Raw genomic sequence first — 20,537 nt, 5'->3', positions numbered from 1 at the left:
GTGCTGTTAGCAGCGCTGCTCTGGTGTCATCATCACTAATGTCAACAACGGCTAAAGTTGTCAGGTTGTCACGCATCAAACGTATATTATTTATGTTGATTCTCAAAAGTATAAAAAAGTGATATTCGATATAGGAGGTGAAATAATTACTTTTAAAAAGAGAACGCTTTACGGAAAAAAATGGTCCGAACAAAACGAATGCAAAGCTATCCAATCCAAGCTAATCCAATTATGGCGGCGCCTTTGCAGTAAACTGTTGACTTTCACGAACCCGTTTTTCTGGCGCACGAAGAAACTACGGATTGTACGTCGGCGTTCTTCGGTCAGAACCTGTGGGCTGGTAGCGCAGCCATGGCACATGTCACCATGAATCAGTATCTTCAACAGGTGAGTGTATTCGCACTGCCTCGCAGAGCGCGTAGCACCGTGAGCGATCGTCGTTGCGCGGTAGTTTCTCTGATTGTCGAGCGAGGGGCTCATGCGTGATATTTTTGTTCGCAGATCGACGAGGCTCTGCAGCATGGAAGAGGCAAGAAAGCAGCTGTGAGTCTTTTGACTGCTTCCTATATCACTGCGAGAGTCTGCAGCGCGAACGTGCATGTCGGTCGCCGCAGTGCATTGTGAGGGAGAAAGACGCACTATGCACAATTCTAGCTGAATATTGAAGTTGACAGTCGTCCTTTGACCGCTAGCATTGTGCAAGAAGGAACGAATCTAAGTGTGCTCGTACCTGGCGCAAACTCACCCCCGTTATGGTTTCATTTCTGCACAAAGCGTGTAAATTTACGGGGTAGAAAATCCTCAGCTGCCGTTCCCAGCTGTTTCAGAATTGCGGTTGGACTGGTTTCGCAGGAGCTGCTGTCCTGTAAACATGCGCACAGCGCGAGTTCTCGTCTCCATGTGGACGATCCCGAGCCTTCCGTGCAGCGTGTTATGGACGCGCCTTGGGACGAAGTGGTCTGCCAACACCTCAGGTGTGCACGTTCAATTTTCGTACGTTCTCTACGATGTTTTCGTTCTCTTAAGAGTTAGTTTCTGAACAGAAACCAGAACGCATGCTGCCGAAGAAACTAAATGTGCTCGATATGACTTTTTCCCAGTATTCCTGGAGTAAAGGTGGACACAAATCGTGGAAGTCAGTTGTCATGTTTTCTTTATTTCGTAATGAAACCATTTGTAGTATGGAGAAGACATTTCAAGCAACGCCCCCCATCAGGCTTTCGTTCCTTTCCCTATTCTTGCTTTTTATTTTGATGCCTCTCGAGCTGAGTAGAGTGAGATGAGTGGCATTTTACTTATCCAGATACATTTTGCTAGACTTCCTCCGCAGTAGGGTGACCCATGTGTTCTTTCCTTTCAGGTGTCTCTACCACATGAACAACTACAACTTTGTCGATGCATACAAGGAGCAAGCTATCTTGGTGCAATATCCTTTGCTCCCGTGCCTGATCAGTATCCGGCAGCAGGTTATTGGTTCTCTCTTCTAGCGTATCGCTTGTGGTTTACTTGTGGGCCATCATTCTCGTGGAGATTGGGCTGTATGGCATGCGTTCATGCAGTACGTCGTGTGGTGTAGTAGATACAGTGTGACATGTGCTGGCGTTTCAGATTGGAAGAAAAAACAATTCGGAAGAGATTGCTGTGAGGGTTGCTGGAGATATATCGAACAAGGTTTCATTCATGTAAGGAGTATTCACTATTGATGATTGTTTTGCTTTAGATGTAACGATAGTGGGAGGTATGACTAGCACACATTTTCAACATATCCATCTTCACGAAACCTTATGGGATTATAGTTCATATTTAGCGCTAAAACATGATGTAGTTTGTCTTAGAATTAGATTAGAATGAGGTTATAGAGTGCAACATCAGCACTGTTGAATGACACCGATAGCATGATGAAAGAAGGGAACCAAACACACTTTTCAAATTATAAGTAGCGCCGCCGCGGTGGCTCAATGGTTATGGTGCTTGGCTGCTGACCCGAAAGCCGCGGTTTGATCCCGGCTGCTGTGGTTGAATTTCTATGAAGGCGAAATTATAGAGGCTTGTGTGCTGTGCGATGTCGGTGCACGTTAAAGAACCCCAGGTGGTCTAAATTTCCGAAGCCCTTCACTACGGCGTCTCTCATAGCCTGAGTCGCTTCGGGACGTTAAACCCTATAAACCATAAACCATAAACCAAATTATAAGTTGCACTTCCATGGTCAAGTTTGTAAAGTGCTCCTCACTTGAGCTTTTTTTTTTTCGTGATGGTTCAGTAAGAATTTTATGGCCCTTGGATAAACATATGTGTTACTGTCAGCGAAATGGGAGTTGGAATGCATAAAAAGTGTGTAGGCCTCTTTGCCAAACTGCATATGCTTTGGGCCATTCGGAGTCATTACAAATATTACGTGGAGGCGAAGAGAGTATGCATTGCGACACAACACCAGTATTTGCATTCCGAAACTTGGTACTGAGGCACCTCTTGGAATTGTTCTATGATGCCGTTGGCTGACAGGTTATAGGCAGCCATGTGAATATACATAGTAGACTCCAAAGCAGGCTTGTCAGCTGCCAGAAAGATTGCCCTTAAACTGACAGAAACTGACAGCCATTGTCTCGCAGGTCTGTGAGTGGTGATAGTTGGAGTTTTTCAGCTTCATTGAGACTGCGTTCATAAATGGGGATAAAGAAAGGCCAGTTGTAGGACAGGCTGCATCTCTGGTGCGTTTGCAAGTTGTAGTTGCCATTCTACATTTGCTGAGGGCCACAGCAATTGGCATTCTCTCTTGAAGTGATGGCGTGTTCAAACTCCGCTCTTGCACACTGTGTGTCACGAAACTGTGGTGCTGAATTGCTGTGTGCACTACTGGTTGGCAGACGAAGCATTAGGATGTCACCGAGTCAACGGTGCATGGCTTGTGGGCCCCAAGAGCAGTTTGGTCTGTCATGTGGAGTCCCTTGTCGAGTTGGTTGCTGCATGGCCCTTGACTGCAGTCTGTGTTTCCCCCACCGCAAGCTGTTCACCAAGATCTTCCAGTCCCTCAAGGAAGAGAACTGGGCCCTGCCCATCATGTACACTGTCTGCCTTGACCTCCGGTTATTCGCCTCGCAGGTATGAACACCCCTCTGTTTCTTACTTGGAGAGTGAAAGAAGTGCAATGTTGGCGAGAGCTGGGAAGAAAGTTTTCATTTGTGGCCCTGTTTGGCTGTTGTTGTTATCACCACTGCACACAGAAGCAACCTGTATAGCGAAGTCGGAACCCTTTATTAATTTGGAAATGACCTGTTACCAGAAGAGGTCCCATAAATGAAGGTGCTGATGGCTGTGCTTTTTGAGCAGAGTGCATGCCTCCCATGGTGTGAAATATCCTTGGTCTGTGGGTTGTCTTCATTTCAATGGGAGCATTCACAAAAAGACACCAGGGCTGATATGAGAATTTTAATCTCCACAGAGGTATTCACTTGTTGTATGAAGCAGCAGAAGCAATTGCATTACATGCTTGCAACACAGTGCGTGATTTGGCGGACATGTCATGATTGCAATGTGCTCGAATTACTGAATTCTCTATCTGTGACCCTTGACCTTACAGACAGCGTACAGTTATAACTGGCAAATCAAAAGTTGGGCCACTTTTAGCACAGTCTGGCATTCATTTGAACACTCCAGAACAAGGCTTAAGGTACCGTGAGATTGCCACAGTTGTGTAAAAGAAGCAATGAGCACAAGACTCTTTGTTTCGAGTAGCAAACAGATGTATGCTGTAGAACCCTGCTGTTACATTCCCGGGTGGTGCGTTTTTCCGGCTGTTCAGCTTTCGTGAGCCAGTCCCGACCAAGCTCCCATAGAAACACCTGCAATACAAACTCTGCTGTTGCGTCGCAACTGTGGCAGTGTTCCCGCATGCTACATTGCCAATGTCACTTTGCTATAGTGGTTTACTCCGTGCCAGAAATTTGATAGCCTGCATTCAGCGTGCATGGAACGGCGACGGCACACTGGCCGAAGCGGCACTCGATTCCATCTGCGCCTGGCTGCCACCGTGTTCGGCGGCTTCCGGCATGTTGCACCCACACCGGTGCCGAGCGCATCTGAGGGCGGCGTGAATTTTGTTGTGGCTGTTGGTGCAGTTCCATCACCGCTGTGGCGCGAGTGGGAATGAAATCGAAGGCACGAAAACGAAACTATGCCATGGTTAACTCCGCACGGGCAATGCTGCACTACACAGATGCGCGAGTTGGCTCTGATTCATGTTTTTATCGTCCACATTTTCCTGGTCACCTGCAGCTTAAAAACTCAATTTCCTGATTGCACTGGATGAGGTTTGTGTGGAAATAAAGCAGCTCCTACGAAAACAGCACAGAGGCGCGCACGTGTACTCAAACTCTGCCCGCCCCGTGCGCCCGCCCTCTTCGCTGCTGTCTCCCATCCATGAACACCTGCTCAGAGAGATGGAGAGCTATCGCAGGGCATCTAAGATTTTCTGTGCATGCGAACGATCGTGAGAGCTACAAAGCCTCGGAACTTACAGAGAAGCATGCTATCCTTAGTAGAAGTAAGAAAGAAACAGCAGACAATGATGTACATTTTTAGCGCAAATGTGAAAAACCAGAGGTATGTGTGGAGCCTCATCTTTTGACCTTTGATCGAGCACCAGCGGCGAAGGCCTTGTGCAGCTGCTCTATCAACGCGTGGAACCAACGTCCCCCACTCCCCTGTGCACGGCTGCCGATAGGGACTGACGATAAGATCTTGCATGCTGTTGCGCTTGAGGCAGTGTTTCCGCAAGTGCTTTCGCACGTCCTACTTAGTTTAACAGTGTTAAAACCCTATCATTTTCTTTTTTTTCAAGCGTTCTCTGCCTACTGCGTTTCTCAGCTGGTACGTTTTTCTTCTGCGCTCCCGTGAAAAACATAACAGCGGGGTTCTGCTATAGACCTTTCCATTGGGCGAGGAGAATGTCGAAAAGCACCCTCTGCAGGCTGTTGCAAACCGGTTCTGTTGCCACTTCCACCACACTAGCGTGAGGTAGACACAACGATCCAGCGAGCTATAAGGCGATGTCCAAAGAAACCTTATTGGAAAGGTCTGTACAACAATGAACAAAAAGATATGATATTTCAGTTCTTCAAATTTAACTTTCTTTAGTGCACAAAATTTGCACACGAGGTTGGTGGGATGACAATATCAGATTTTTTTACACAATAGCAACCAACGGTTATCATCATATTTAGTGACTATTTGTTCCCATAGCAAATTTATTGAACAACTGCTTTCTGCGCTGCGTGAAGGTATCTGCAGTTGTATGTTTGTTATTACAAAATGAGGCAACAATTTCAACAATGTCTTTTCACTAATGCATTGATACGTTACACGCAAGCCTTTTCAGGCGAATCACTGCTAGATCCTGCTGAAGCATGGAGTCCACGAAGCTGTCAGTGAACATATAGCCTAGGGTCTCCACTCTTGCAATAGCTTCTCGATGTTATGCTATGCTCTGCTTGCTTTTTTATCCAAATATATTCTTGTCCAAATATATTCAACTGAAATAATCTCTGTGGGGTGTCTTGACCACACCATAAGGTCCACCGTCTTATTGGTCTACCTCACGCACGCATACGTGTGCGTGCTTGTTCCTGGCTGCCAATCCCAGGGTGCAGGTTTAATGCAGGCAATAGCAGTGGCATTTCAGTAGCGGTGAAATAATAAAATTAAGAAGATGCTTAAGCTTTACCTTAAGAATAGACGACGGAGTAGCGCCTTTTCCTTCTTTTATGATGCCTGATTAGCATATTTATATTTGGTTTTATTTTTATTTCTTTTTAGTATAACATCAATACACGTCCCCAGCAGACTTTACTGTCATACATACCACAACAGATTCACTTGGTGCCCCTCTAACATGCTTGAACCAACGACCCATTGTGGCATATGTGTTGCATGCCTACCTGGCATGCACAAGGCCTGTGTTCAAACCCAAATGCCGGCGAATTATTTTTTCCTTTGAAACTTCTGGGATTATTTCCGTCACGTTTCTGAGGCCTTCCTGTCAATCGTAGGTCATGGCGACAATTGTTCGACGAAACGAGCTGTACACGCTATCACGTTCAAAAGAGAGCGATGTCAACGCATGTTAAATAACACCAGGTGCTCTAAATTTATCATTAGTCCTCCACTACGGCTTCCCTCATAGTCCACGTGTCTGTTCGGGCTGTTAGACCCCACAATTTGCGATTTGATTTTGAGTGCGCTGTTCTTCTCTGGTGAAAAAGCGGTTTCCACAACTGTGGTGGCATCCAGGCATCGTGCAGCTAGGCGAAATGAGCACAGCTGGTGCGGCTGCACTTTTCATTGCAACTGAATGCCACAACCACTTCTACTGCTTCTGGAGATGGGTCACCTTGGGGACTGAATCCAAATATGGGTTCTGGCGCACGTTAAAGCGCCCTGTGCATTGTGTAAATGTTTGCACCAGAACATAGCACCTGTAAAGATGCAACAACTGTCTGCATTGGGAAGGTTGTCTTTTGTGACACCAGCATCTCAGGGTCTCGTAGCTGTGTGGTGCTGTAATACCACTCTAGAATTGGGAAGTTTACTGTGCTCTGTATTTGCGCTCCATGAAACAGGTTGGAGAGGGCAGATTAACTGGGAAGGGGAAAGGGCAAGGTCTATGCCCCTGTCACACGGTCATCTTGAAGGCCCTCAAATCAATAGTCTATGGACTCAAAGTCCAGTTGAGCACTGCCACACGGTTGGCTCCGACGGCCATAGAGCCAATAGTCTATCGATTCAGTGGAGTAGCATGGAACTCTATTGAGTATTCGAGGGCCTTTGAGCGATGGCTACATGCACTCTCGGACACAGAGCACTTGCAGCAAAGCGCTGGGGAATAAAATCAGAACAGTATCATCTTTCAGAAATGCGGAACTTCAAAATGTACAGCTTATTTTCCAAAAAAAGAAAACAGACCTGGTAACAAAACACTGCAGCAAGTGTAATACCACTGTTGCCGGCGATGCAAAAACAACCAATATCATCTACATCTAAAGTGTAAATGCTACTACAGAGTGTCCAAAACAACAAAGGTCATTTCAGCAGTGATTAATACTACTCTAACAAATAAACATTTTGTTTTTAACCATTTCAGGTTATTCTTGTTGGCTGACTGCTACCATGCCTGCAGAGTTATTGACGGCGATGGTGGTGCCATATCAGTTTGGTGTGACATGATGGAACATCTCGTTGATGATTGAGTTTGCTGTTTAGCAGTGGCACAACTCCTTCTAGTTCATTAGTGGTTAAGAATCTTGAGGGCTCTCGACTCAATAGTCTTCGCAAATGCCTGTGTGACAGGGGGTATTAGATGTTAGTGGTGGTGGTTACGGTGTCACAGGTATTTTGCTTATTGTGTTCTCCATAGTATGCGCTTTACTTGGAGCGAGCTTACTCGCAAGCACCTGAACGAAGTGGATGCACACACATTTGCACTAGCTCGCCTATGAAGCAGAAACTTGGGGTTTTAACAGAAGGAAAGAATTTGTATTGAGGACAGCACAGCGAGATATATGGAAAGGAAGATACTGGGGGTAATGTTAAGAGACGGGAAGAGAGGAGACTGGGTCAGGGAACAAATGCGAGCTAATGACATTTGCGCATAAGTAAAGAAAAAGAAAATGGGCTTTGGCAGGGCATGGAATGCATTGGACAGAGAGCCAATGGTTTCTTAAAAGTGACAGTGTGGATTTCAGGGGAAGGGCTTATGAGATTAAGAAGTTTGTGGGCATGCGGGGGGAGTGGCAGCCTGGCACAGGAGAGGGCTATTTGCAGGTCACTGGGAGAGGTGTTTATCCTGCCTTTTGTGTAACATTGTGTAACTAGAGGTTGTGATGATGATGATTAGATATCGCACACACAAGCACGTGTAGTATGTGTGCTTGAGCACATAAATGTTCACAGTACGCACATATTACACACGCACGTTCTGCCTCGTCCCTCCAGGCGGACACGCAGCTCTCCAAGAAGAGCAAGGGCAAGCCTGGGGAGACCCTGGAAAAGGCGGCTGAGCTGCTCATGGGTTGCTTCAGAGTCTGCGCCAGCGACAAGTCAGTCCATGTCCGGCACATGTGCAGTCGTGGCCAGGTTCTGCGACAGAAAATCTCATGGGGACCTTTTTTTCCTTGTTCAGTGATCAATGTACCTACGGACACTTATGCATGTGAGCTAGCAAAAAGTGCCCTTTTTTCTTTTTTTAACCCAGGTATATTGTTTTAACCCAGGTATTTTAACCCAGGTATATTTAACCCAGGTATATTGTGGTAAACCACAAATATACAGTTGAGCCTCACTTTAACGAAGTTGAAGGGGCCTGGCGATTACTTCACTATAGCCGTAGTTTTGTTATAGTCCGTGTTGACCGAGCCTCCATGGGGAATCGTCATTCTTATGTTACATCCATTATTTCGTTATGAACTGTTTTGTTATAGCAAGGTTCAACTGTATATAAAACCGTATAAAAGCAGTAGTTATATATAGTGGTAAAGCCACAAATGGGAGACACAAGGCCAATTTAGAGCTTTGATGCATCAGCCATCTGTTGAAGGGGTGGGGGGCAAAGACTCGCTTGCCAAAGATACCACTGAAAAGCTGAACACTGGTCGGGTGAAAATCTTGTACCTATTGGAAAATCAGCAGGTAGCCACTGGCAACTCTCGGGATTGAGCCCCGCACCTCCTGTTTGCGAGGCGAATGCTGAAACCATTAGCCCAATGCTGTGGTAGTAGGGTGCTTTTGATGTGCAGCACATAGGTAGCAGAGGTATTCATGGGATGTGGTGAATGAGAAACTAGGTATCCAGGGCATGGATGCTGTTGTGCCAAGGGCTAAACATGAGCTCCAATGAAGGAATCGCGTTTATTCTCTTCTTGCTATTTCGAAGAGCTTAAGGACAAGCATTTCAGGATGGTGTGCAGTGACGTGGTTTTAATGCGGTGGCAGTGTCCGTTGGGAAGCATAGTTGAAGGCTCTGTTTCGTTGTCAATGCAGTCGGTCATCCCTGGAGAACTCAAAGCGGCGTGGAATGCTCAACCTAGTCAACCAGCTGTTCAAGATATACTTCAAGGTCAGTGACTTGACTTTTGCCCATGGTCGTCAGTGTCCATTTTGTGGGCACTGACAACTGACTTCTTCTGTAGTGTTGAATTCCTATATATCTCTGCATCCTTTTCATTCTATTTGCAAAAATTGCTTGCCACCTGTCACAGGGCTGTTGGAAAAAGAAATGTATGCATTTTGAACCTGATCTCGTTATGTTTTGTCTCAAACTACTGTTTCTGCGCACAGTGCTGGTCTTGTTCACGTGACCAGCACAGTGAAGCACTGTGGCATGTAGTGGCACCATAGTAAAGATGACAGATCTTTGGGGCGTTAAACCCCATAAAAACCGAACCAAAATTTTGCTTTTCCTGACAAAATGGCTCGGGTCGAACTGTACACCCATGCTTGTAAAAACACAAAACACCAAGGAGGCTTATGAGCAAAAGATAAAAATATTCTCAATGGTTTGTTTGATTTTTGGTAATAATAATGTTCAGTAGTCAGCACAAATATGGTACATAAGTGAAGCAGTGTCTGTTTGCCAGCACTTGAAGCAAATGGAACAGCTGTGCCCTTCTGTTGTTTAAAGGGTTATGTTGGACAGGCTGCAAGATGACGAGGACCAACACCAAAATAGAATAAAATGCACTATGAGCGCGAGTGACCTGCATAAGGCAGGAGCTGATCACAGTTGCCAGTTTCTTCTTTTCGCCGTGCCAGTGATGGTGGCGTTGTTGCTGCAACAGACCCACCGGTGGGCCACCTTGAAATTTTCTTGGGTGTAACACGGCCAACCAGTGAGCTACTGGTGAAGCCAGCCTGTCTGAGCTGCCAGTAGTTGGCAGTAGTGATCTTGCGTGGGTGCATTTTGCGGGCTCTTTGATTTTACTGAGCTATCCCACGGCTTCATCGCTGAGCTCAGCATTTGTTGCCGCACAGCTTGCATGCGGGACTTGACCCCCTAGTGACCCATCTCAGAATGAATGTGTTAAAATGAAGATATCAGACAGTATATTTGAAAGTAACTTTGGTTGCCTTTAGGAGGGGGATGTCGCTTTCTGCATTAAAGCGTTTATTTCTCGATGGATTTTGATTAGAACTGACACGAGTACTGATGAAGCTTCTGTAACAAAGCCTTTGAACTATGAGCTTGATACTTCAGCAATGTTTTGCTGAATGCTTACAAGACAAGGTAGGAAATGGCTTAACTTTGAGTCCACTATGCGATGTATGGCCCCAGTCAAGACACATTTCAGTCTTTTTAACTGTCAAGTCAAGAAATTAGCAGCATTCTTTTTAGACATGCAGTAGTTGGCTCCCATGCACTTTTGAGGAACAGTTGGCTGTTATTTTTGTGTAACTGGCAGTGTTGAGCTTCCTGCTTGTAGAAGTGCTAACGAAACCAGACTGCATGGTTTTGCCTGAAATTAACCTGCTTTTAGCTAAATAATTTCTTGGCAGTTAGGCTACTCTGGCTGTCACATGTAAAGATGTGCGTGTGAGTATCATAAAATAATACTCACACTCATTTTATGATACTTATGATATGAGTATCATAAAACTAGACATAAAATTATTTCTGATATGCTAAGAGAATTTCATGTAAATGCATTAAGGAATAAAAGAACTTTCTACTGAAAGCCATGTCACCTCATAAGCACTAAATGTCCGCATTACAACTCAGCTCAGCTATGTAATTGCGGCTCGTGTCTAAGCACAGTCATTCGGACCACCCCCAATTTTGTCCAATGCATAGAACTTTGTGGTTTTCTTTTTGTTTGCGAGTTCATTTTGGGCAGGGTAAAAGAGTAATGAATGCAATGCCCTACTTTTCAGATCAACAAGCTGCACCTGTGCAAGCCCCTGATCCGAGCCATCGAGAGTTCAGCGCTGAAGGACCACTTCAGCATATCCCAGCTGGTCACGTACAGGTGAGGGCTCGCTGGGCATGGCCTTGTAGCGCGCGCCAGGCTCGTCCGAGAGGAAAACGCAGAGACGTCTCGACAACCTAGAGCTTCCGTGCAGACTAGTTTATTTTCCAACAAGTGCCAGCAGGAAGAAAGGGACAACAGGAGAGAGGGAAAGAGAGAGAGAAAGAAAGTGGAGAGCGGCGAGCCATTTGTTCCCGCCGCGGGGAGAAAGGGAGCGGGCATCTGAAGACGCCGACTAGCACACATGCGAGGCGCATATCCGGCGAGTCAGCGACCCCTCCTCGCGGCACCTGCGGAGCTGGCTCGGGTCTTTCTCCTCACGCCCCCACAGCCTTATTTCTGGGTAGACACCGTGACTAAAAGTGCCCCTTTCGGCTGTGCACTGTCCACGGACAGAGTCGTTGAGGTTCTGCATTCTACTTAGTGATTAGTCTTAATTTTATTTTATTGGCTCGCATTATTCGTGTGGATCAATATTCTGTCAGTGTTGAGTGGCACAGATCGCACGATGATCTTAGGGTTGCCACAGTTATGGATTGTATAGGGCCTGATTCTGAAATGTCTAAGCCTTTGTCAGTGGTCCTCTCAGTAGTTAGTACACCAGTGAAGTGACCTTGGCAGGATGTGTTGACGACCGTCTGTGCCTTTTAATACAGTGTGGTCCTGTGACTACCTTCATTGCTCTGAACCTTATGCAAGCAAGCGTGTAAGGGAGCAGGACATACAGTAGAACCCCTCTGTAGTAAAGTGGGCCAAACCAGTAAAACCTTTACTATATCAGTGTCTTTATCAGTTGTTGGATGGAATGGCTCTGAGGATGCTGCCTGGTAATCTGGCTACTTACTAAACACATGGTTTTGAATTAGAAAAGAAACATTAGAAATACCTTCCATCTTGTTCTTGGCATTGCATATTGTACTAATGATTTATTTTGAGTTGACACAAATTATGTTGTCACATTCTCAATTTTGTCTAATTGTTGTGGCAGTACTGTACAGTGGAACCTCGATTATACGTCCCCCGGTCATGCGACGACCCGCATTTTACGACGAATTTGTGCGGTCCCGGCAAAACCCCCATAGAGACAATGCATTAAAAACCTCGGTTATACGACGCAAATTTTAGAAGGACCCCGCTTCGTACGACGGCTGGCTCGTACCGTCCGTCAAAAAAGGTCGTCAGCAAACGCAGGCCGGGATGTGCGGTATTTTCGCGATTCTAAGCACCCCCCCTATTTTCGGAAAAAAATTTCTGAAAAAAAACAAAAACTTTGCATGCGAATCTAAGCACCCCCGTTTTTGCGCGGAAGAGAGCGTTGCCGAGGCCGCCAAGTGCACTTGCTCTCTTTTTCGTCGAGCCTGTGCAGTCGGAGTCCCAAGGAGGCGCGGCCTGCGTGTTGTTGTTGCGACTGAGAGAAGGATGAAAAGGAAAACGCACGGGCCCGCCTACTGGCGTGAGCCAAGCCACCACCGCTGCCGAGGAGAGTTAAAAGATCAGAGGAAAGATAAAGAGAAAAGATAAGACGCGGGTCGCAGCAACAGATGCGTCCCCAGGAGCCGACGCTGATGAAAAAACAGATAAGCCGGCGAGGCCGCGCTCGCCCAAGCGAGGACAGCGGCGTCCACGGCGCTTTTTGTAATGGAAGTAATGGATGCTTGTGCCCCACGATAAAACTTCCGAAGTGGACAACGATGCAGAGGTTTGCGCTCCCATTCCTAGTTACGCGGACGTGTTGCAGAGCGTCGACAACATCCGGCGCTTTGCTTGCGCGCGCGACGATGTTGGCGACCTACTGCCGGACGTGGCAGCCCTTGAAAGAAAGTTGATGCGCCGAGGTTGGGCAAAGGTGCAAAAAAAAAATTACCGATTTTTTTTAAACGGTAATAAAGATTTTTTTGCAAATCTGTTTCAAACAAATGCTGGGTTTTGTCTTTTTTAATCAGATTGGCGTACTTGCCGCGGGCTTGAAGCCGGTCAACAGTTTTCGGCGCAAGGCCGAGCGCCACTGGCCGCATTCTTTGATTTTCGATTATACGACACCCGGATTATACGACGGTTTCGCGCGGTCCCCTGAACGTCGTATAATCGAGGTTCCACTGTATTTGCACGAATATAACATGAGAGGTGGGGGGTTGAATCCATATGTAAACCAAATCTTTGTGTGAAATGGCACCCTCAATGTCATTTAACAGAAAATAGTCCAACCCACTTATAACAATACTGGTTATAACAATATATCGGATATAACGATGGTCAGTCGTAGCGCTGTCAGCTTTACCATGTGTTCTGTGGTAAAATAAACCGCTTATAGCAGTGCTGCCATAGCACATTATCAGTTATAACAATTAAATCTGGTCATTGACTGTCAACCATAAGAACATGGAAGTGCTACAACCGTACCAGCAAAATCATGCTTACAACACACAAGCGCGTGCATGGGTGGAGCCAACCGATGGACCGAGCCGGCGCAGCGACGCAGCGAAAGCTGAAGAACCAGTGACCACGCACTTGGAGACACTGCCACCAGGCGCGCCGGGGATGCTTGCTTGTCACGGCGACGCAGGCAAGAGAAACGACATATGCGTTCCCTGTGCAAAAGGCCCTTGCAGAGAAGTAGGGAGCCATGGTGGTGCAGTCCAATATTAACGTCTCTGAGGGGTTCATCGCTCGCAGAAAGAAAATGCGCCGGCGTGTTTTTCTTGGTTTTTGCATTCTACGCTACGGCTGGCACCGAGAACACATGCATTGTCCCATCTTCCCCTGTTCTTCGGCTTGCCCACGTCCCCTGCTTCGCTGATTTCACATGCACTAAGGGCAGGCGTCACTGTGTCAGGCTACCACGCTGGTGCATTGGCCATGTGTGCCATGCGTACTCTCAGTCAGTCGGTGCGGTGCTTGCGCTTTGCTGGCATGATTTTTCTCTTGTCAGCTGTCACCGCACACTTGGTTCTGCAAGCTCCTTGGATTCCCTGTGAGAATTGATTCCGGAAGGTGGGCTTGATGCCAGTGACACAAAGGCTCGCGAAATCTTGCCAATGCAATGATGACAGTGTTTTGGTCATCGGTGAATGGTTTTGTTTGCGGTGCTTCGAGTTGGAGAATTCTTGCACGCTGACCATGCAGGCATGACAAGTGAAGGCCTCACCGACTAGGCAATCATGGCAGCTGTCATCGGTGTGGACTGAACAGGAACCTTTGCAAGTTGTGGTGTAATAGTAAAAGCTTGTCAATTCGACCTTCATTAATTCAGAAATTCCGATAATACGAACTGCCAGCACAGTCCTGGCCAACGCCCATGTAAGTCTATGGTGTCGTGCGCTCACTAAGTCGGACATTACGGGTCTCGCGCCAGGTAATTCGAACGGGCTCCCGAAGGAAGGTTGTGTCCAGCTATGACATGGCATGACAAGTGATCGACCTAATAGCCTTGTTCAAACCTAAATTCTATGCTGTAGAGTCATCCGTGCACCTTAGACGTGTGTATAGCGCCAGGCATGACAACAAACGCACTGCCTTGTTGGCCCTGTCTCGAAACAGACTGCATAGTTTTGTTTTCACTTTTATGAGCTTTGTGCAAGCCCATATCAGCCAGCTAACCGAGCCCTGCTACATGCTGTTTCTGGCGCTGATTGGCATGATCACATTCGTCCGCATGGTTCTTTCTCCGGTTCTTTCAGTGCAGCGAAATTGTGCACTCGTCATGTGCCGTTCGCCATTTGTGCAGTGAAGCCTCCTCATACGCTTGTGAGGGGGGTGACACAGTAATGATGGAGCACCTGCACTACGATGTCGCACCATGAGATTTTCGAGAAGGCTCTTACCACTTTTGAGCAGTCGACGATCCTGAAAGTATGGATGCAATTAAGTATTTATGAAAATGTGAAAAATAAGCATCGTCGTGCCATTCTCATCTCAAAAGCAAGCTTCTGTCGCCCAGTCTTTCACCAAACAAATGTAATGTGATGCAATCAGTTCTTGTCAGTTTTTCAGGATCGTTCGATAATTTAAACATTTTTCCTGTGCCCTGGAGTTCGAATTAATGAGCTTTTACAGGCATTAGAATGATCAAGCCCTTCCAAGTCTTTCCTGTCAATAAATGCTCTAGAGTTTGTCATGTTTTCTTTGTTTCGGCACAACCAGTTATAACTGTGGTATTTCCATGGAACTTTAGTATTGTTATAAGTGGGTTTGACTGTACTAGTGAAGGAATGGGCGCAACACAATCGAGCGTGGCAAGACCACCCAACCCACGCAGTGCCGCCTCCACTTCCTGCCGTTTTTTCGTGCTTCGCGCTCCCGAAAGTCCACCCCTTTTTTCTCTTCCCTACTCTTCACTGTAGTTTTACTGTCCTTCCTTTCTCAGAAGCCTGAGTCATTTTTCTTCCACGTGCACAACAGCTTTACTTTTGCCACACTCGATGGTACCCATAAAAAGATGGAATCGTCATGCAACCTGACAGGTGGCGGGTAAATTAATTTCCATTCGCGCCAGGTTGCTCGGGACAGCCTGGATCGCACAAGCCCTACCGTTGGCAGCCCCTGCCACTGCAGGGCAGTGGCGCACCGCTTAACCACTACACCACTGCGCCATGAGTGTATACTCCCAGGGATCTATGAATCTTCGGAGCAATAGTGCAAACAGGGCAAGGGACCAAGAAAGAGCTGACACACACAGCGCTGTGTGTGTCTGCTCGTTCTTTTGTCCCTTGTCCTCTTGTCCTGTTTGCGCTATTGCTCCGAAGCATGAACCAACAAGCCCGAATTTCAATGTTGTTAAAGATCTGTGAATGTTAAGTAGATAATGACCAATTCTGCATATATGGGCATTAACCCATTATCGCCATTGCGTCATACCCCTAAGGAAGGGCATGGGCCACGGTACAGCAGCGACTGCCTTCATGAAGTTAGCGTGCAGATCTAAAGGGTTGTGGTGGTGTCGTGGCAGCTACGTAGAGCCATGCAGAGGTTGAATTACCAGCTGCGTGGCATCAGGTTACATCACGCTGCAGCGTGAGGCAATTATGCTCACAGAGTGAGTGGGCGGGTCTACACCTTCTCAGACGTTAGCAGTCTTAAGTGTCTCTGCCAGCTTTTCTTTCTTTCCCATGCGCTTTGCGTCGTGGCCCCAAGGCCTTTGAAAAGTTGGCTTCTCCTTGCAGCTAGCAAGTGTGGTGGTTAAGTGATCTCAGAAAGTGCAATTTCATTGTCTAAAGTTGATAATCACTTCCAGCTGACTGTCGGCCCTTCGATTATGCAATAACTCTCTGTGGTTCTGGGATATCCTACACTGAGCGCATGCCTTGATGTCATCATTCCGTGAGAAGTACAGTCGTTAGCATTATGGGAGGGATCAAAGTTTGAACGTTCATTTATTGACTACTCCATAATTTTGTGTCACAGGCACAGTAGTTTATGTTTTCTAACAAGTTTTCGTCTTGGCGCAGAATAGCCAGAAGTTATTGTCAAATTTAGTGGAGAAATAACCAGAAAATTCACAGTTTTGTGTAGAAAGTTTGTTCCCTCTTACTGCCCATGACTATATGCTAACATGGGCAGATATGTGCTCTTTATTTTAGCCGTTTCTTTATTAAAGAGGTGTTTATACTATCAACGAAAAAAAATAATTTCAGTTTGCTATATCCAAGTTTACTATAGCTGGGTTCTGCTGTATTTTACAAAAGCATTTCCTTGTGTTTTGTGCTTACACAGAGTGCACGCAGGGATGTTTGAAAGCACTTTCCATAATGCATTGCTTGTTGCTACAGCTATTTTGCTCTTGCAACAGTGCCATATCAGCTTCATTGCCATAGCTGAAGTTGCTGATGTCCTGTTTGGCTGACCAGGTACTACGTGGGGCAGAAGGCGATGTTCGACAGCGACTTCAAGAATGGTGAGTAGTTTCACCAGCGCCATAGCTTTGCCACCTTTTTTTGTCCTGTGTGCTCTATCACTTGTATATAATACTACATTTTCAACCTATATACCTGGTTAACGGTGTTTCCACCTGCTGGTCAAAGCTGCTGTGGTGGCTCGGTGGTTATGGTGCTAGGTCACTGAACCGAAAGACGCGGGTTCGATCCCGGCCGTGGCGGCTGAATTTCGATGGAGGCGAAATGCTAAGAGGCCCGTGTACTGCGCGATGCCAGTGCGCACTAAAGAACCCCAGGTGGTTGAAATTGTCTGGAGCCCTGCACTACAGCGTACCTCACAGTCTGAGTAGCTTTGGAACATTATACCCCATAAAAAAAAAAAAAAAATTGGTAGTCAAACGTAGTTTACAATATTTCGTCATTCTGACAAGTAAAGGTTGAAAGAAGGCATTGTTGAGGAATTTGAGACAGTGATGCTGTAATGGATGCTGATCACAATATAGAGCATGTCGTCGTTTTGCTGTTTTGCTGAACCATTAACGCACTGGTCAGAGAAATTATATGCGTCGTTGAGTGGCAAGGGTAAATCTGAGAATGAGCAAAAGAGGAGTTATGTAACGCAGTGTCTATGGAGGTTGCGAAATGGCAGCAGAGGAAACGAGGCTAGGAGAGAGGGCCTGCACGTTTACATTTTTGCCTCTGCTTTCTGCATGCTCCTAAGAGAGTCTAAACCTGCTTTCAGCAAAAAAATTTTTTGATTTTGTGATGTGTTTACATGAGATTTTTTGAGCATATGGAAACAGTGTTATATATCTATCCTTACAAAATTTCACTGTTATATCGCCAGAAAATTATTTGCTTATACCGTATTTACTCACATAATAGGCGCACTTTTTTTCCAGAAAATCTGGCTCAAAGTTCGGGGTGCGCCTATTACGCGGGGTAAAATTTCCAGAAATTTTTCGACTCGCAAAATTGAACATACCGCACAAACGCACTCGTGTACGGGCCGCACCCCGTTTTACCGAAGAAAATATATATATATATAAAAAAAAAGATCCGTGTAAGGGCCGCACCGAAACTTTCCACGATCCACGCGGGAATAGCCTTCGAAATGCACGTGCCAAGGCCTCCGCAATCAGCTCCGGCTGCGCGCAACAGGCGCTTGATCGCGGAGGCCACACACGCGCACATGAGCTTCCAGACACCGCCCACGGAGGGCGCCCGAGGCCAAGCTCATCATCATCGTCATCATCAACAACGTTTTCCTCTGCCACGAGCTTTCGCTATTTATATCGCCATCACCATCACCAGCTCCAGTTTTTTTTGTTGCTGTCAAGTGCCGGGATCTGCGGATTTCAGGGCTATTTTAGCTCGACGGGCAAGCACCTTAATAGCTACATGGCTGGGAGTTTGCTCTCGAACACGGCAAGCGTGCGGCAGGCTGGAAATTCGACGTGGCCGAGGAGTGCGGCAGTTGCCTAAATATTCGTACACGACTCCAAGCGCCGAGGTTTTCGCGGGCCTAAGTTGGGAACATTTCTGGTCGGAGCTGAAGCTTTTCAAACAGGCATTTAAAGTGAGCATCCCTGAAAACTGTGTGCGGCTGTTCTACGCGATGTCGTTGTACGTGCTGTGGGTCCGCAGCAGCTGCGACGGCAGCGGCACTAGTGAGGACTAGTAGTCAGTTCAGCAAAAACTTTGTTAAAATAAAGATTGGGGGACAGGGCGGCGAGGCGTCGGCTTGCAATCGTGTAAATACAGTATTGATCACAGTGCAAAGTTCGGGGTGCGCCTATTATGCGCGGAAATAAAAAAAATCTGATTTTTCGCGACCAAACTAGGGGTGCGCCTATTATGCGAGTGCTCCTATTATGCGAGTAAATACGGTGCATATTTTTCCTCTGCATCTTATGAAAAGGCTGCTGGGCTAAGAAAATGTCATTGAAGTCTGGTTTAGTGTTCATTGCATTCCTACTGGCGTAACACAGATTAAGACATTCTTAGATTTTTTTCTTTTTCGCAGAGTACAAAGTTTGGTTCTGAATTTTTGCGATGCAGTGCTCGTACATGAAACTAAAATAAGGAGAAATTTTCTTGCAAGAAATTTAAAATTCACTGATTTGAAAAAGAATCGACCTGCTTTGTGGTCCTAGGAGTGCAACGAAACAAATGGTCAAAATAGTTAAAACGACCATGGAGAAATCTGCTCTGTGAGATTAATATCCAGGCAGAAACCCATAATGGAGAAAAACTCCCATTTTTCAAGTGTTTCTCCCCGCAATGCAGAACTGCTGTGGTTCACGAAACTAATTTTTTTTAGATTACTTGCGATGCGATTTCAGCAATGAAACTTCAGGACAGCATATAAAAGGAGGCATACAGGCAGATATGTGCAACAACTTTTTGGCTATATTTTTTTGGACTTGAAAGCCATGTCCCCCCTTAAGAGGGAACCAGTCAAGTCATCCATTGCCTGCCAGGCACCATCTCTTTCTTTTCTTTTTTTTTTTTTTGCAGTCAGCAAGAACAGCTTGCAAAAAAAAAAGAAAATTAGTACCCTGAAAATGTTCGCCACCTGATTTCCTGATTTTCATGAGCTTGTGTGTTTTTTTTAAACAACTACTTTATCTGATGAAAAAAAAAAAATGAAAGATACTGGCAACAGGTGTCAGAATTCCTACTGAGAGTGAGAGTGGCTCACTGCCCATGCTTCACTTTTTTATTTAATGGCTCATTGTTGTGTGCGTTGTGTTGTTGTGGCAGTTACAGCTTCTATGGGGGTAAGCCCTGTTTGTTTTCCTTAATTTGAGGCTGCAGAGCACATGAAGAAAGCCAGCGAACAGTCACCGAAATCAAGAAAAACATAAGGGATCTTTTTTTTTGTGGTGTTAATCATTGGAAAATTAATAGTGTGATTATTTTACCTATTAAAGATAACTGATTAGGAAGAGCAAGTAGGGGTGGACAGTCACCTTTAGCTGGCTCTTATTTCGGCGAGGTCTCGCATAATTTTTCTTTCTAAAATGCACACCTGTGAGTGAAAAAGTGCTGGAATTCCCCCCCCCCCCCCCCCTTCCACTCTTCTTGTTATAACACTGCATATGCACTGTCGGCCTCAAAAAAAAAAAAAATGCGAGCTGCAGCGTAGATTTGTTTCTTTACTTCCACTGTTCCTCTGGCATTATAAGCCGCAGCAGGGTGTTTTCGAAACTGATATTTTATCATGCTCTTTTATCGTTCGTTTAATTAAGGTGCCCTGAAACATCACCTTTGGTGAAAGTCTCAAAACATGTTTACTGTGAAGGGCTGTCACTTACGGAATTATGTAGACCGCAACCGGAGGCCACTTGTTATCATTGCTGGCTTGTTATGCTCCACTTGGTACTTGTTACTTGTTATGGTACTTGTTAAGCTCCACCTGGTGACTGCACTGCATATATTTCAGAGCACTAGCGCTTAGGGCGAAGGTTCCTAGGAAAGACGCAGTAGTCTTCGTCCTCAGGAAGTGTCTGCGGTGGACATGTAGAGCGACGTCCGCACTCTTTCTTCGCGGCCACGCCCATGTTGTGGAAAAAAGATATAAAGGAACGGCGTGCAAGCGCCAGAGATAGACTTCGAAGGGAAAGAAAAACTCTAGAAGAAACTGCCAAGA

At 46.1% G+C, this 20,537-nt stretch overlaps 1 protein-coding gene across 1 annotated transcript in view; it reads left to right on the top strand.

Annotated features, from left to right (window-relative positions):
- Positions 1-236: 236 nt before the first annotated feature.
- The window catches only part of PCID2 (PCI domain-containing protein 2), a 39,601-nt gene continuing 19,300 nt past the window's right edge, over positions 237-20,537 (top strand). Inside the window, exons 1-9 of the mRNA XM_089546224.1 lie at positions 237-387; positions 502-543; positions 853-974; positions 1,361-1,426; positions 3,003-3,099; positions 7,987-8,090; positions 9,031-9,106; positions 10,918-11,012; positions 16,856-16,902. Coding sequence (XP_089402350.1) covers positions 352-387; positions 502-543; positions 853-974; positions 1,361-1,426; positions 3,003-3,099; positions 7,987-8,090; positions 9,031-9,106; positions 10,918-11,012; positions 16,856-16,902 — 685 coding nt within the window. The 5' untranslated portion in view covers positions 237-351. The remainder of the gene's footprint in view (positions 388-501; positions 544-852; positions 975-1,360; positions 1,427-3,002; positions 3,100-7,986; positions 8,091-9,030; positions 9,107-10,917; positions 11,013-16,855; positions 16,903-20,537) is intronic.

This window comes from Amblyomma mixtum, chromosome 5 (assembly GCF_055824585.1).
Source record: "Amblyomma mixtum isolate Tamu chromosome 5, ASM5582458v1, whole genome shotgun sequence".
Lineage (NCBI taxonomy): Eukaryota > Metazoa > Arthropoda > Arachnida > Ixodida > Ixodidae > Amblyomma > Amblyomma mixtum.
This window is presented reverse-complemented; position numbering and strand designations above follow the sequence as displayed.